The 15129-nt window shown below is 38.7% G+C and overlaps 1 protein-coding gene across 7 annotated transcripts in view; it reads left to right on the plus strand.

Moving 5' to 3' along the window:
• Positions 1-567: 567 nt before the first annotated feature.
• The window catches only part of ARHGEF33 (Rho guanine nucleotide exchange factor 33), a 38865-nt gene continuing 24303 nt past the window's right edge, over positions 568-15129 (plus strand). For all 7 annotated transcript variants that reach the window (XM_087931290.1, XM_087931275.1, XM_087931312.1 and 4 more), the window contains exons 1-3: positions 568-777; positions 2116-2266; positions 5757-5806. In XM_087931290.1, coding sequence (XP_087787416.1) covers positions 2245-2266; positions 5757-5806 — 72 coding nt within the window. In that variant the 5' untranslated portion in view covers positions 568-777; positions 2116-2244. The remainder of the gene's footprint in view (positions 778-2115; positions 2267-5756; positions 5807-15129) is intronic.

The following is a 15129-nucleotide window of genomic DNA, read 5'->3' on the forward strand; positions in this document are numbered from 1 at the left end:
GGAAGCTTTCATTATGTCAAGTCAACATGGACAGGTGATGTTGTCCATTAAATAGTGCACAACCAGATTGGGGGAAGGTTAGTAAATTGAACTGATTCATGGTCACATTTGCTGGATAAAAAATACTGGAGAAGTGCATGTTCTGCTTCCTTCTAGCTAGATCCTTTACTTTCCCATTTATGAAACACCAGCAGCATTGCTTTGAAGTACAATTAATGCATACATTTTTGTTGCTACTAAAAAGTTAAAAAAAATGAAGTAGAATTTTATAATTGAGCCAGCTTTTCTCAACTGGGGTCCTGCATTACCTTAAGGTTCCTTGAGAGATTGCTAGGAGTTTCCACAAGAGATTGTGACTGAAAAATATCAAACTTCATTTCTTAATTTTCATAGTGTACAGTGCTAATATTTAAAGTTGTGTAGGTTAAAGATGAATTGTATTATAAAGATTTAGCTTTTTTTGCAATTTTTATAGAGATTCCTTGCAACCTGTATATTATTTTAAGGTTCCTCTAGGGTTAAATAGTGAAAACATTGGTTTAAGAAATGTAGCTGCTGTTTTTAACCAGCAGGGAGAATGTGACCTGAGGATTGCATAATTAGAAAGTTTAGATTAGACATGCCTGGATTTTAAATGAATAATTACTGCGTGAAAGACCTACTTCAGAAATCATCAGCTTCTATAGCTACCTTTTCCCTTCATTTGAGACAGTAATTTTTTCAATGTCATAAAGGACCTGATAGATACTGTGAGAGAGAAAGAGAGCACAGCCAATGGTAAGTTTAAAATTGACTGTATTTCCACATTTAAATAATTAATAATTAAATGTAATATTAATTGAGAATCAACTTGTTCCTTATGTGACACATACGAACAGCAAAAGATTGTAAGACATCTGCTCTGATACATTAGGTAAATGTTCAGCATCATTTTAAAGCTGAAACTTTATATTTCACTTACTGGAAATAATTATATGAGCAATTGACAGATCATTGTCAAGCTTTGTTCATTTATCTTTCTTAATGTATGAAAAAGTGCTGGGAATTAATAATCAAAGCACCTGGAACTACAGTAATGTTTAGCATGCCAGCTGATGCTTCTCCTCTGGTGTCCTAAAAATGCTGTTGAGGACTAAAATGGGCAAATAATAAAACATGAAAAAATAGTATTCCCTTTCTTTTAGAATTGGTATAATTAGAGATCTTTCTATGGCAAAGTATCGTAGCCATGCTTGCTCTGAATGTGGATTGACGTTCCAATCTTAATGATGTACCCTTCCATTTGGATTACTGCAATGTGTTACGTATAGAGCTGCTATTAGAATATGGATGTTTGAATACAAAAACAAGAATTTAAACTGAGTTTTGTACTAGGCATGTATCATACAGATATCACCTTCCTTGGCTCTTAATTGCTTCCAGGCTCAGACCAATATATTGCCTTCATTCATCACATCAAAATATTCACGTCTACCTACCTATTGATATATACCTATTTTCTCCATAATATAAACCATTTCTGAGAGATTCTGGAAGTAAGGTCATAGGACTCTTATTCTTGCACTTGCATCTGGAGGATTTAGGTTGTACAGTAAAGAATATAAAGATAAACAGACCCAAGAAACCATGTCCCTCCAGACATCTAGGTGGCCTCAGCCCTGTTAGCCTTTCTTAAGCCTCTGAAGATCAGGCATTATTCCAGGTGTTTTGGTTAGAAAGTTAAGCAACCTCTGCTGGTAATGCCACTTTTATGATTTGGGTCTATTGTTTTAATTTTGGGTGTCATGGTTTAGAATGGTAAAATTTTGTTTTGATTTTGTATGCCACCCAGTTACTCTTGTGAGATGAGTATCCATCAAAGTCATATATAAAAATAATTAATCAAAGAGGTAGCACAACGATTATACTATGAATAGTACAGAGTCTTGTTGAGCTATAAGTAAAAACAATGAGGATTTAATAATTTAAGCAGGTTGGTTCTTGGTTTGAAGAGCTTCATTGAGACCAGAAGCATCTTGGCTTTCTCTTCTCAATAAAAGTTTTCATAGATGAGCCAAATACGGTATACTTCACTGGTAATCAATAACCTCATATTTTTTCTTCTGCTAAAATTAGGAATTCTTTCATCTAATTTATATATAAAAGTTATTTAAAACAATGGGATGGATTTTTCCCCTCAGTAAAATTTCAAAGTGGGAAATATATTGACTGAACTTGAAGCAATATCCAACATATTTAAGAAACATGGACTCAAATAGAAGAGAAGGTAACTAATATATTTAAATTGTTTAAATTCTTCTTTATTCTTACATAATATTGTATTTAGAAAATTGTAGAAAAACATTCAAAATATAGGACATAGAGATTAGAAACAATGATGCTTAAGGAATCTGTGATGGAAAATGCTAGCAAAAAACCATGACTTTGGCATATGGGAGCAAAATGCTGTGCATGTAAAGGCCAATTGATTCCTGAGCAAAAACTCATTTGAAGAGATTGCTAACATGAAACCCACAAATTTTGGCTAACATCCAATTTGATATAAATGTTATTAGAGGTATGTTGTAGCCCTTGTTTAATGAGAGGAGAAACAATAAGCTTAAAATGCAAATTATAATTGAAGATAGTGATATAAATTTTGTATTCCTGTATCTGTTGTTCAAATGTTGGGAGATTGAATAGACAAATAACAATGAACCATGCATTGGTGAGCCAATTTCTGTTGCAGTTCTAAGAGTTAAATGAGGACCTGTACTTCTAGACATAGGACTTTTGTGTATCCTTATTAGACAGGCTTTCTTCCCCTGTTCCAAGGCCTCTTTAGTAGGAATGGGATGAGGGAGCTGATTAACAGGAGAAACAAGTCATCTCATTAATCAGAAGCACTAATCCTAGGAAGAGAAGGAACTCAGTTTTTTAGGTAGGATTCAAGTTTTTTTATGTATTAATATTTCATTTATGCCGGCATCAAACTTCTTTGTCTACTGAAAATGATTACAAAAACAAGTTATTGATTTGTGAAGATTATGCATGTTACAATTGAAAAAAAACACTCTTCTCCAATAGATTAAAAACATATTGATTGGTATATAAAATGTTAACATCTCTAATGACATATCAGACAAACAACCAAACTGTTGCAAATAGTACCTTTAAAAGCATCAACAAGTAACATGAAAAACAATAAAAATTATGGGCTGTTATAGTAAAGAAACGTACAAAAAGATAAAGGCATGAGTGTTGGAGGGCATGGTACATATAGAATCAAAGATAGAATCAAAGATATGCGATTATGTAATTCCACAAATGTAAAATTCAGAATTAAAACAAAAATATTTCATGATAAATAAGACTCAAGTGTGATATCTGTGAAAAAGGGTAGTATGTATTACATATTTTTACTGCTAACCTGTCCCAAGTAATTTTGAATCTGCTTATAGTCTTCATTTTAAGTGAGAGAAAGCTGTCATAGTTCATAATTTAAAAACTCTTTCTCCAGGTAGTTTCTGATCATTGTGGTAAATCCCCAAACAATCAGAAGAGCTGAAGCAGGTTAAATGCCTTGTGTTTATTAATTTGAGTGGAATCCTAGATTTCAAAGATGCCATCAAAACCTGGATTTTTCTACAGGCTTTGAAGATGGAAATGTTGTGAGCATCTTTCTCCTGTAATTTGGAGATTAGTGGTTGCCAGGTTTTTACTTTAGTCCTAGGGCTATGCTTTGTACTGTACTGATACATGTTTTAGATTTTGTGTGTTATTTTAATTAGGATATTTTGGAAGATATTTTAGATTAGTGGGTAGATGGATATTATAAAAAAACTGTGCCTGCAAATCCCATTTGCTAGTATGGGCTGAAGTGGAAATTAATTTTAGGATGTTTTCAATTAACTGAGGTCCCAGTGGGAAGTAAGACATGGGATTTATATTAAAATGATAACTATCTCTGTATATTTTGATGTGTTGATTTTTTTTAAAGTCAGACGCTTTCTGGGATGCTGCACATATTTACGATGTTTTAACTATGCATGTATCCATATTGGGCATTTAATGAAAAATGACTAAATTGTGAGATTGGCACATTAAAAAAATGGCTGATATGATGATCATGGCTACCTTTTCTTTCCTATTCCGCCCTGCCCTGCCTCCAGATGCTCCTATTAAACTCTCTTTTTTCTGCTTAGTTGGGTATATTTTTAAAGCAATCCTACTATGACCCATGTTTATATTTTTGAAAAATAATAAGTAATAATGATGTTACAACTTCATTAAATTTATTTATTTAGATTTCTAAAAATAATTCTGACGTCAATGGCAAGTCATATTCCTGAAAATATATATATATATAAAGCGGTGGTTTATTTTATGATCCCCACAGGAACCAGGCTTAATCATTGTAGAGTGTAATAAAAGATGTAGATTTCCAAATAGTCATTTCCAGTTTTCTAAAGTTTACCATGCAGCACAGTATTTAGAATTATTTTACATACAGTGTTTCTTGTAAAACTATTGCACGAATATCTAATAACATTTGTGCACCAGTTTTTGTCTTCTACATGGATAGAAAAATTGTATTTTTAAATATATTAAAGCAGTAGGCTTGTCAGTCCATATCTTAGGAGGAAGGTTTTGGAAAGTGAAAAACATGGGAAAGGGATTTTAGGTGCATGTTTAGGCATCTGGGAATAAATAATCCCAGAAAGGAATTAGAACTAAATTTAAAGTGTTCGGAAATCTAGTAAATTGTAACTTTTCTGGGGCAATTTCTAGATCATCCCAATATGGAAACATCTCACATGGAATATCATTACTTATAGTTATCTTCAGAAAACTGGGTTCATTAATTTAATATCTGACCTTTGGTAGCAAAAGCATGGAGTTGTTTTTTTGCCACAGAGGCACTACTTGGTACTAACCCTACAATCAGGGGTGGGATCCTACTGGCATAATAACTGGTTTGCTGAATTGCGTGCGTGTGCACAATACTTGAAAATCAACTTCTTCTTCTGTTGATGCGCAGCACTCAGCTGTGCCATGCAAAGCAACTAAGGTTGCTTTAGCAGGGAATAAAGGACAGCCTAGAGCCCGGACGGGTGGGTGGGCCCAACGAAAGAAAAGAGGATCTTCGGAGCGAACCAGTTTGGTGTCAGCTGCTCTTCGGAGTTACCGGTTCTATAGAACAGGGCCAAACCAGTAGAATCCCACCCCTGCCTACAATATAACTGAGATAAGAAAAGTAAATTGGAATAAATGAGGGGGAAAAAACTGCCATTCTTTTTCCATGTATTTACAAAAAATTAACTGGAGTAAGTGAGCACTGGAAACAATTACATATTCCATTGCATGTTCATAGCATAAGTCTTCCATCACAATACTGGCCATTTCTGCACAGCTGCAGGGATATCCACAGGGTGTTTAAAAAATTCAAAATGGAGGGGGTGAGCTCACTATTGAAACCCTGCTACTTTTTTGGTGCAACACACCATAGAAAAGGTATAAGGTTTTGATCGTGTGGTTGCCATCTTGATTATTATAGCATCTATATATGTATATTGTACACACACATACAAAAAAATCCTGTAATGGTGATAGATTGTATAGAAAGGTATCAGAGGTTCAAAAAAGGACTGTGTGTTCTACAAAAAAGAGAACTTTGCATTTGAACAAATTGCAAATCACTCTGTTCCCTTATATATATATATTTATAGTAAGTCTAATAAGTCAGGTTAATTGACTGAAGTTCTTTATTCCCACAGGAGAAACTGAAAGTGTGCCAGTGATTAACCCTGCAACACAGATTGCCCAGGTAAAAAAAAAAGCAAAATGCTGTAAAGAATCCCAACTATATAAGAATTAGCAAGGCTTTTGAAACCTCAAAGTATAATTCAAACTAAATTTAAAAAATCAACACAAAACAAACTAATCATAATCATTTGATATGTTAATTACACTAATAAGAAATAATTTTTATATGCAAAATATCATCCTTTCTCATTCTGTTTTATGGAGCTTACCTAGACTATAACTTCACTTTTTAGGGTATATTGCCCTTTTCCTATAATACCAAGTAGGAAGGGATTCTGATGCATATACACAAAGCTACCCCGTTGGATATCTACCAGAGCAAGGTAGCACAGAAATCTCAAGAAAGGGTAATGTTTAAAATCCACTATTTTCAATTGGATTTAAGGCTATTAAAATCATGACGAGATTATTGAAGCAGAGGCAGTAAAAGGGAAGAATAGAATCAGGAGATACCTAAACTACAGCTTTCAGCAGAGAATGTCTGTCCACCCTCTTCTTGAATACATTTGACAAATAGAACCCAATACCTCTGTAAACATAGGTGATAACCCTAAATGCATGTGCCCTCAAAATAATCTTGAGCACCAAGCCTCACATTACAAGTTTGTTGTTGCAGGACTTTGTGTAGGGTGGTTTAAGATTCTAGGTACCCCTGGCACATTTTTCAGGGGTTTGTAATTAAAAAGAAACAGAGGGATGGATAAAGAAACAAGTAGAATGAATAGGGGGAGAATATTTATTTAAAAATTTTTTTTTTCATAAATCACAGTAGTCTTGGTCTGGGAAAATGATGGATGACATGTAATACATATGTATCTGTACTTTTTATTGGACTTCCCCATTAACTATGCTGTCCTGAATGGAGTTTAGCAACTATTAGTGAAGTTCAGTATATGTTGTTTATTCCTTGCACTAGGAATGGTTTTAAATGCTTTTCAAGAAAGTTGTAAGAAATAAGGGAAAATATGTGTTTAGGAGGGTACATTTTAGCTGAGTTTATGTGGCAAAGGGAAAAGGGTTGCTTTTTTTTTTTTTGAGGATTTGGGTTCCTATTGCATAAAAAGCAACTGATTTTAATTAAGACATAGTTAAAACTGTCATTTTAAAAAAATACAGTAAAACCAACCACCACCACCTTTGACTTATTCACCTACTTTTCTGCTATCTAAGGGCCAAAGTTGAAACACTTTAAAGCCAAATCAACTTCCCCCCCAAAAAAAAGGGGATGAGGAAAACCTGGCAACTGTACTGTAGCATTATTGAAGTATTAGTAGCTTGTGATAAATGGCAACCTTCAATATATGAGTCAGAGGATTACTTTTGATACAGGGCATAGTAGATTTCAATTGTTTCATTTTGCTCATGCTTGGTCAATTTTTTTAGCTTCCTGATTGGATGACTGAAGACACCTGGGGTGTGTGGCAGTTTACATGCATTATTTTCTCCATTAACACACAAGAGTTCTGGATACTAGAGAGAGGATTGTACTATAGGATGGATGTTTACTAATTTCTGGAGTGATTGATTTCAGGTGAGGAACCTTGCTAGAATTTGGAGTCATCAAATCTGTCTGATGCTGAGATTGCAATAACTAGTAGAAAAACAATAATATAACAATATTTATATATAAATAATATAACAATATTTATTTATTTGTTTAAATAAATAAATAAATATTTTAGAAAGAATGCAGCGCTTCAATGCAATCCCAAGAAAGGCTGCTGCTTCTAGAATAGAAGCAGTTTCTAGTGTGAATTTTAACTGAATAGGTAAAACGGATGTTAACCCTTCCACTTAAGAGTATTGTGGCATGGTAAAAGAGTCAAGATTGAAGCTCCATCACTTTTTATTTATTTATTTATGTTTGTGTATGTGTGTGTGATATATGCAACACACCTAAAAAGAGATCTTGTGATTGCAACAGCCACACTGATTTTTTTCATCCTCTTGTAGATATCCCAGCTTTTCCCATCTCACCCTTTTCATTTATTTCAATGTGTTTATAGTCTGATAAATTTTATAAGATAATAAATCGGACAAATTGATATCAAATATGTAAAATCATTTTTGCATTGAGTGTAGCCATGCTAATTCTTGGTTGCTCAAAATCTGACTGCTAATTTATGTTTCGATATATTAAAACATATAATTCTATATGTGTATGTCTGTCTGTCAGATATGTGCACATTTCACTCAGGATTTAAATTATGTAAAGGAAAGCAGGTGGCTGTTCTGAACATTCACAAATGTTGCCTATTCAGTCTTTACTTTCAGTATAGCCACCAGAAGGCTGATAAAAACTGTGAATAAAGGTCATATTGCAATAGATAGTTGTGTCATCCTGTCTGTAATTCAAGGCTATCAACTTGTTTTGAATCTACTAGCCTGGACTATGCATTACTTGTTACAAGTGTAGACCTGTACAGTTTATTCCCTGTAAATTGAACCCAGCTGAGCAACTTTTAACTGCAGCCTCCTAAGGACATGATGAAAACCAATTCAGTGTGGTAGTTAAAGCATCAGGCTAGAAACTGGGAGACCATAAATTCTAGTTCCCTTGGCCATGAAACCAGCTGGGTGACCTTGGGCCAGTCACTTTCTCTCAGCCCTAGCAAGGAAGCAATGGCAAACTACTTCTGAAAAACCTGCCAAGAATACTGCAGTGTTCAGGCAGTTTCCAAGAATTGGGCATAATTGAATGGAAGGTTTTAAAAAAGGACATGATAATCTACATCCTGATTAGACTTTCACACCATTTTTGTTCCATGATTAGAAGTCCACTATGCATAGCTGATGAGCTGCTATGCCGCCTGGTTAGGTATGAAACTAGCTAGTGTAGTGTAGTAGTTAAGATGTTGGACCAGTAATGGGAAGATCCTGTTATGTATTAACATACTTACCTGCAATTGGTCGGTTCGTGGCGGTGGGAAATTTAAAGAGCCGTCACTGGCCACAACCGCGAGCAGCCCGACTGTAAAAGGGCTGCCATGGTTTCTTTGGCGCTCAGTCCTAGAAGGAAGTAAAGACAACTGATTATCATGCTAGTGTCCTGAGTCTCAATACCATGATTTAACACTAGCGACGAGGATGGGATTCTGAGACAAAGGGAACCAGCGAGCATGTGGTGACTGACAAACACCGGCAACGTATCGAGACGAAATGGCCGGAAACAACAAGCCACCAGCACTGTTCGATCCAGCAACCGAAGACTGGGAATCGTACATCGACCGATTCCTCATGTTCCTTGAAGGGAGCAACCTCAATAATATATCCAAACACAGGAAGAGCCATCTTCCTCACACATTGAAGTCCTGCGGTATTCAAGATGGCCAAAGCATTAGCGGCACCCACCGATGTGAAAACGATGGCCTGGCCGGACCTTGAAAAAATACTGAGGGCTCACTACACACCAACCATTTCCTGCCTCATCAAATGACACCAATTTTATCCATGTGACCAAAAAATAGACGAGAGCATTGGCAATTTTGTTGCAACTCTGAGGGAGATTGCCGGAGCGTGCAAATTCCTAAACATGGATGAAGCCATGAGAGACTGAGTGGTCCTGAGGGTGAGAGATCTTACACTACCGGGTCGATTATTAACAAAACCCAAAATAACACTCAAAGAAGCAATAGAAGAGGCTACTGCAGCAGAAGCAATGCAGAAATCAGCAGCCGCCATGCGGAAAATGAATAAAGCACCATCGGAAAACCCTAAAAACACCACCACAACCCACCATGAGGACATCGAGTCCACATTGGAAGACGACAAGGATGAAGAAGGGGTAAATCAACTCAGTTCGGAACAGGGCAGAAGGGACTGGAACAGAAAAAGAAAGGAATTTCATTGTGCCGGCTGCGAGGGGAACCATCCACATTCTGAGTGCCATTTCCTAGATGCAACCTGCAAACATTGTGAACAGCAGGGACATATTTCTAGGGCATGCTGAGCAAGAAAAAACTATGGCCCTAGACAAAGATGGATACACCCCCCAAGAGAGGGAGAGACAAACAGGGAGCCATTGGAATCAAGACAACAGAAACAGGCGAGGGAAAGAGACAAGCAACAGAAGAGATGAAACACACCAGACAGTGACCATTGGATACTCCAACACAACAAACGCCAGGAAAGTATATGTCCAGGTACAATAGAGGGGCAACCCTGTCGGATGGAAGTGGATTCCGGGTCATATTTATCAATGGTATCATGGGACACTATAAAAAGATTGATACCCAATATAAACCGGGAAGAACTCGAAAGACAAACACTGACGCTGAAAGACGACCAAGGGAACAAAATACCCATAGTGGGCACTGGACAATTCAAGGTAACATTCAAAAAATACACCAGAGTCCTCCCACGAACTATAGTCGACTGGAATCGGCCAAGCCTACTGGGACTCAGATGGTTTGCACCATTAGGAATCAAAGTCACAGGGATAAACAGCATCACTGAGACAGAGTGGGAAGAGGACCTAATGGAAGAATCCCGAGATGTGTTCAACGGAGAGCTGGGCAAGTACTGGGGGTCCCCAATTTCCTTTCACCTAAACCCAACCATAGCCCCTATAGGGTTAAAGGTGAGGTGGGTTCCTTTTGCATTAAAACCAAAGATCGATGAGCAATTGGATAAACTCATCACACAAGGGGTTCTAGAACCAATTGACTACGCAAAGTGGGAAACCCCAATTGTTACACCAATTAAATCAGATGGGTCTGTGCGCATCTGTGGGGACTACAAAGCAACCCTTAACCACACGCTCCAACAAAGCACGTACCCTGTCCCAGTGGTACAGCATCTATTACATTCCCTAGGTTGGGGGAAATCCTCGCGAAACTAGACCTCACACAGGCCTACCAACAATTACCCATTGACCCCGAAACAGCAGAAGCCCAGACAATTGTGATGCACAGGGGGGTATTCAAATGCAACAGATTACAATTTGGCATCAGCGTTGCCCCAGAGGTGTTCCAGAGCTTAATGGTACGCCTATTGCAAGGGATAAAAGGGGTGGTGCCATACTTCGATGATGTCCTCATATCAGCCAAGGACAAAGAACAATTGTGAGACCACCTAAGGGAAGTCCTAAATAAATTCAAGGAGGCGGGACTAAAAGTAAAAAAGGAGAAGTGCCAATTAGCTGTTGGCAAAGTTGAATTCCTAGGATACCTTATAGACAGAGAAGGAATCCACCCCACAGAAAATAAAATCAGAGCAATCAAGGAAGCCCCCAGACCCACGAATAAAATTGATCTGCAAGATTTCATAGGACTCATTAACTTTTATAATATATTCCTACCACAGAAAGCAACCATTGCGGAACCACTATACAAAAAAGCAACCTGGGCCTGGGGCCGACGGGAAGAAACGGCATTCCAGGAAATAAAAAACTTGATCACATCAGACCGCATACTAATACAATACAGCGAAACACTCCCAATAACCCTAACCTGCGATGCATCACCTTTCAACGTTGGCACTATCCTCAGCCACGTATTACAAGATGGGAAGGAAGCACCCATAGCATTCTATTCAAAAACCCTGTCAAAACCGGAGCGGAACTACAGCCAACTAGACAAAGAGGCATTGGCCGCTGTCACCGGAATAAAGCGTTTCCATGAATATATCTATGGGAGAACTTTCACACTAGTCACAGACCACAAGCCACTCCTGGGCGTCATCTCAGGAAACAAAGCTACACCTAACATACTGTCACCACGAATGACCCCGTGGTCAGAATTCTTGGCTGCCTACAACTACAAATTAACATACCAACCTGGAAAAGACATAAATCATGCTGACACTCTTAGCTGTTGCCCTCTACCTGACATAGAAGACGACCCAGCACCAACCACATTGACCCTCCAAATAGAGACATTAGAAAACCTACCCATAACAGCAGCAGACATCGCTAGGGAAACAACTAGAGACAAAACCCTGGCGCAAATTTTTAATTGGGTAGGAAAAGGATGGCCAGAAACTGAGATCGACAAGACTGCCAAACAGTTCCGGAATAGACAAACAGAACTCTCAATCCTGAAGGGGTGCATACTATGGGGGGATTTGGTGGTCATACCGGACGTTTTAAGGAAAAGCATACTAGAGATGTTACATGAGGGACACCCGGGTATTGTAAAAATGAAATCCCTGGCAAGGTGTTATGTATGGTGGCCAGGGATGGATAAGGAAATAGGGGACTGGGTGGCAACATGTAAACACTGCCAGGAATCTAGGCCAAAACTCCCCACAGCACCAAAACATGAATGGGAAACACCAAGGGGACCATGGTCAAGATTACACATTGATTTTGAGGGCCCAACCAAAGGACACACATTTCTAATAGTTGTAGATGCTTAGTCTAAATGGCTAGAGGTAAGCATCATGCACTCCACCACAACAGAAGCCATCATACAGCCATCTGACAACGGGCCACAATTCATGGCAACAACATTCGAGGGATTTCTAGCACAACATGGGATAAGGCATGCACTGACAGTGCCGGGGCACCTATCCACGAATGGACATGCAGAACGCATGGTATATTACACAAAGGAAACATTACAAAAGCTGCAGCCTGGGGACACAAGAAAAGATAGATAAGCTTCTAAGCATACAGCACATGACACCCAGTGCCACAACAAATAAAAGCCCAGCGGAGTTACTAATGGGGAGGAAACTAAGATCACACCTAGACAGACTACACCCCACATATAGCCCAGAAAAAGCAGCAGACTCCCCCAGTAATTGCTGCACATTTCAAACAGGGGACCCAGTATATGCAAAAAATCTTACGAGGGAACCATTGTGACCCAGATAACTGGAGGGAACCAGTGAAAGTGACCCAGATAACTGGACCCCATTCGTACAGGGTAGACACCATGGATGGGAGGAGCTGGAAGAGGCACATAGACCAGCTCAGATCTAGAGTTACGAAGGGTGACCCAAACCGACCCATGGAAGAGGGGGGGAGACCCCTCAAACAAAACAAATCCAGGGAAGAAGGGGGAGACCCCTCAGACATGACCATAGGGGAGGGGGGAGATCCCTCAAGCAAACAAAACACAAGTAGAGAGGGAAGGGGAGACCCTCCATGAGCAAGAAAAACAACAGAACAAATCCTGACAACTATACAACAACCACTACTAACATTAGTCCTGGTTGGAAAATGCAAACACGTACCTGAGACTAGGGAAGAAGGTAGACCGGGGAGACAGGAACAGGTCCAGAAGGATAGTGGGAAAGCAGCCTCTGGTGGGAGAGGCATGGCTGACTCAACCTTCCAGGAGGTTCCAAGAAGACGGACGGGAGAAACAACAGATCTGCCTGAACAGTCCAGAAGCCAAACCATGACTTAGCTGCGCAGGTCCAGTCAGACCCATAAAAGCCCTGCCTACCTACGTGATTACATATGGTAGGCGAGGCTCAGATTAGTTGGACCGGACCAGGTGGGGAGGGGTGTTATGTATTAACAAACTTACCTGCAATTGGTTGGTCCGTGGCAGCAGGAAATTTGAAGAGCCGTCACTGGCCACAGCTGCAAGCAGCCCAACTGTAAAAGGGCTGCCATGGTTTCTTCGGTGCTGAGTCCTAGAAGGAAGTAAAGACAACTGATTATCATGCTGGTGTCCCGAGTCTCATTCCCGCGATTTAACAGATCCCAGTTCAAGTCTGCTCTTGGTCACAGAAGTTCACTTGATGGCTTTGTGCCAGTTATGCACTCTTAACCATACCTACTTTGCAGGATTGCTATGGGGAAAATATTGGAAGAAGGATTGCTATGTATATTGCCTTAAGTTCCTGAAGGAAAGGTAGAATAGAAATTTAACAAATAATGATTTAAAGTAATGTTGTCTTTTAATGAACCTGTAATCCCTTGCATCGGGGTGGAGTTGGGGCAACTGAATGGAGTTGAATGTTTACTGGCCGGATGCCCTTCCTGTCTCCAATGCAGAGTTCCCAGCTGATATTTACTCATTGTGCCCAGAGAGTGAGAGATATCTGCCGCTACCTAGGATCGAACTCACAGCCTCCTTATTGTGAGGCAAGAGCTCTGCCTCTAAACCGCTGCACCACTCTAATGATTTAAAGTAATATCAGATTTAAAAGAAGAGAATAATATTTTTTCAGGATATTTCCTAGTTCTTATAGCTATGAAGAAAAAATGGATATATATTAAAATATAAAAACACAAAATGATTTTTCAAGGATCACTCTAGTATTTTTTTTTTTACTGGGAACACCTGAAGTATATAGATGCTGATCAGGCAAACAGGTTGTCTTGCACAGCGTTCTGCTTCCTACATCTGTTCATAGTATTGCTGCTTCCTAAAAGCTATGGAATACTTTATAGTTGAGAGACGATGACAGTGCATACCACATCCTAGAGGGCAATAAGCCCAGCCTTTTATTATTTATTGCTATTTATTAAATTATTATGCCAGCCGTCTCCCCTATAAGATGACTCTTTTCTTCCATATTGCTTTCATTTAGAATAGAATAGAATAAAACATTATTGTCACTTTAAATGTATACTAATCAGCATGCATTAAAAATGAAATTTCATTGCATTCAGCTCTCAAAAGATAACCATTATGCATGTACCCACATACACACATATATATGACATAGAGGAATATCACAGTCTAGTTCTAATGTGTACATATATATGGTGGAAAAAAAAACGATTCTGAAAATTTACAAGATGGATGGCATAAGGAACAAAGCTGTTACAGAATCTAGTAGTCTTGCTACATTTGGTACAGATTGTAATCTGTGGGTTGGAAGTTTTTGAGACATGGTAGAAAATTATCTTTTCCATCTGGAGAATGAAGAGTGGAAGGCATATATATGCATTTCTCCTGAAACAGAAGCATGATTATGGGAAGATACCTTTTTCCTGTGATTTGCTAGGTGCTTAACTTTTTTGGTTACGACTAAGACACCATCATTGAATTGCAGGTGGTGGTAATGAGAGTGCAAGGAGTGTGTTTAGAGGCAGATCTGGAAATCTCTCCATTTTGATCAGCCTTTGCAAACCTCCCTCTTCAGTGTGAAAACTATTTCTAATATACTTAAATGACTGGTTGAAGTTAAACACTGAAATACATTTTGCTGGAGGAATTATAGAGATAAGATTGGCTATGGAGGACCACCTACCCCGATAATGGCGAACCTATGGCACACATACCACAGGTTGCACGCAGAGCCATTTGTGTGGGCATGCGAGGCCCAGCCAAACTTACCTGCACTTCGCATGCGTGTGTCTCCCAGCTGATTTTCAGCCCATTTGAGGTCTTTTTCGGCCTCCCAGAGGCTCAAGAAAAG

This window comes from Pseudonaja textilis, chromosome 1, assembly GCF_049901715.1.
Source record: "Pseudonaja textilis isolate UNSWEBS1 chromosome 1, rPseTex1.2, whole genome shotgun sequence".
NCBI classification, from domain to species: domain Eukaryota; kingdom Metazoa; phylum Chordata; class Lepidosauria; order Squamata; family Elapidae; genus Pseudonaja; species Pseudonaja textilis.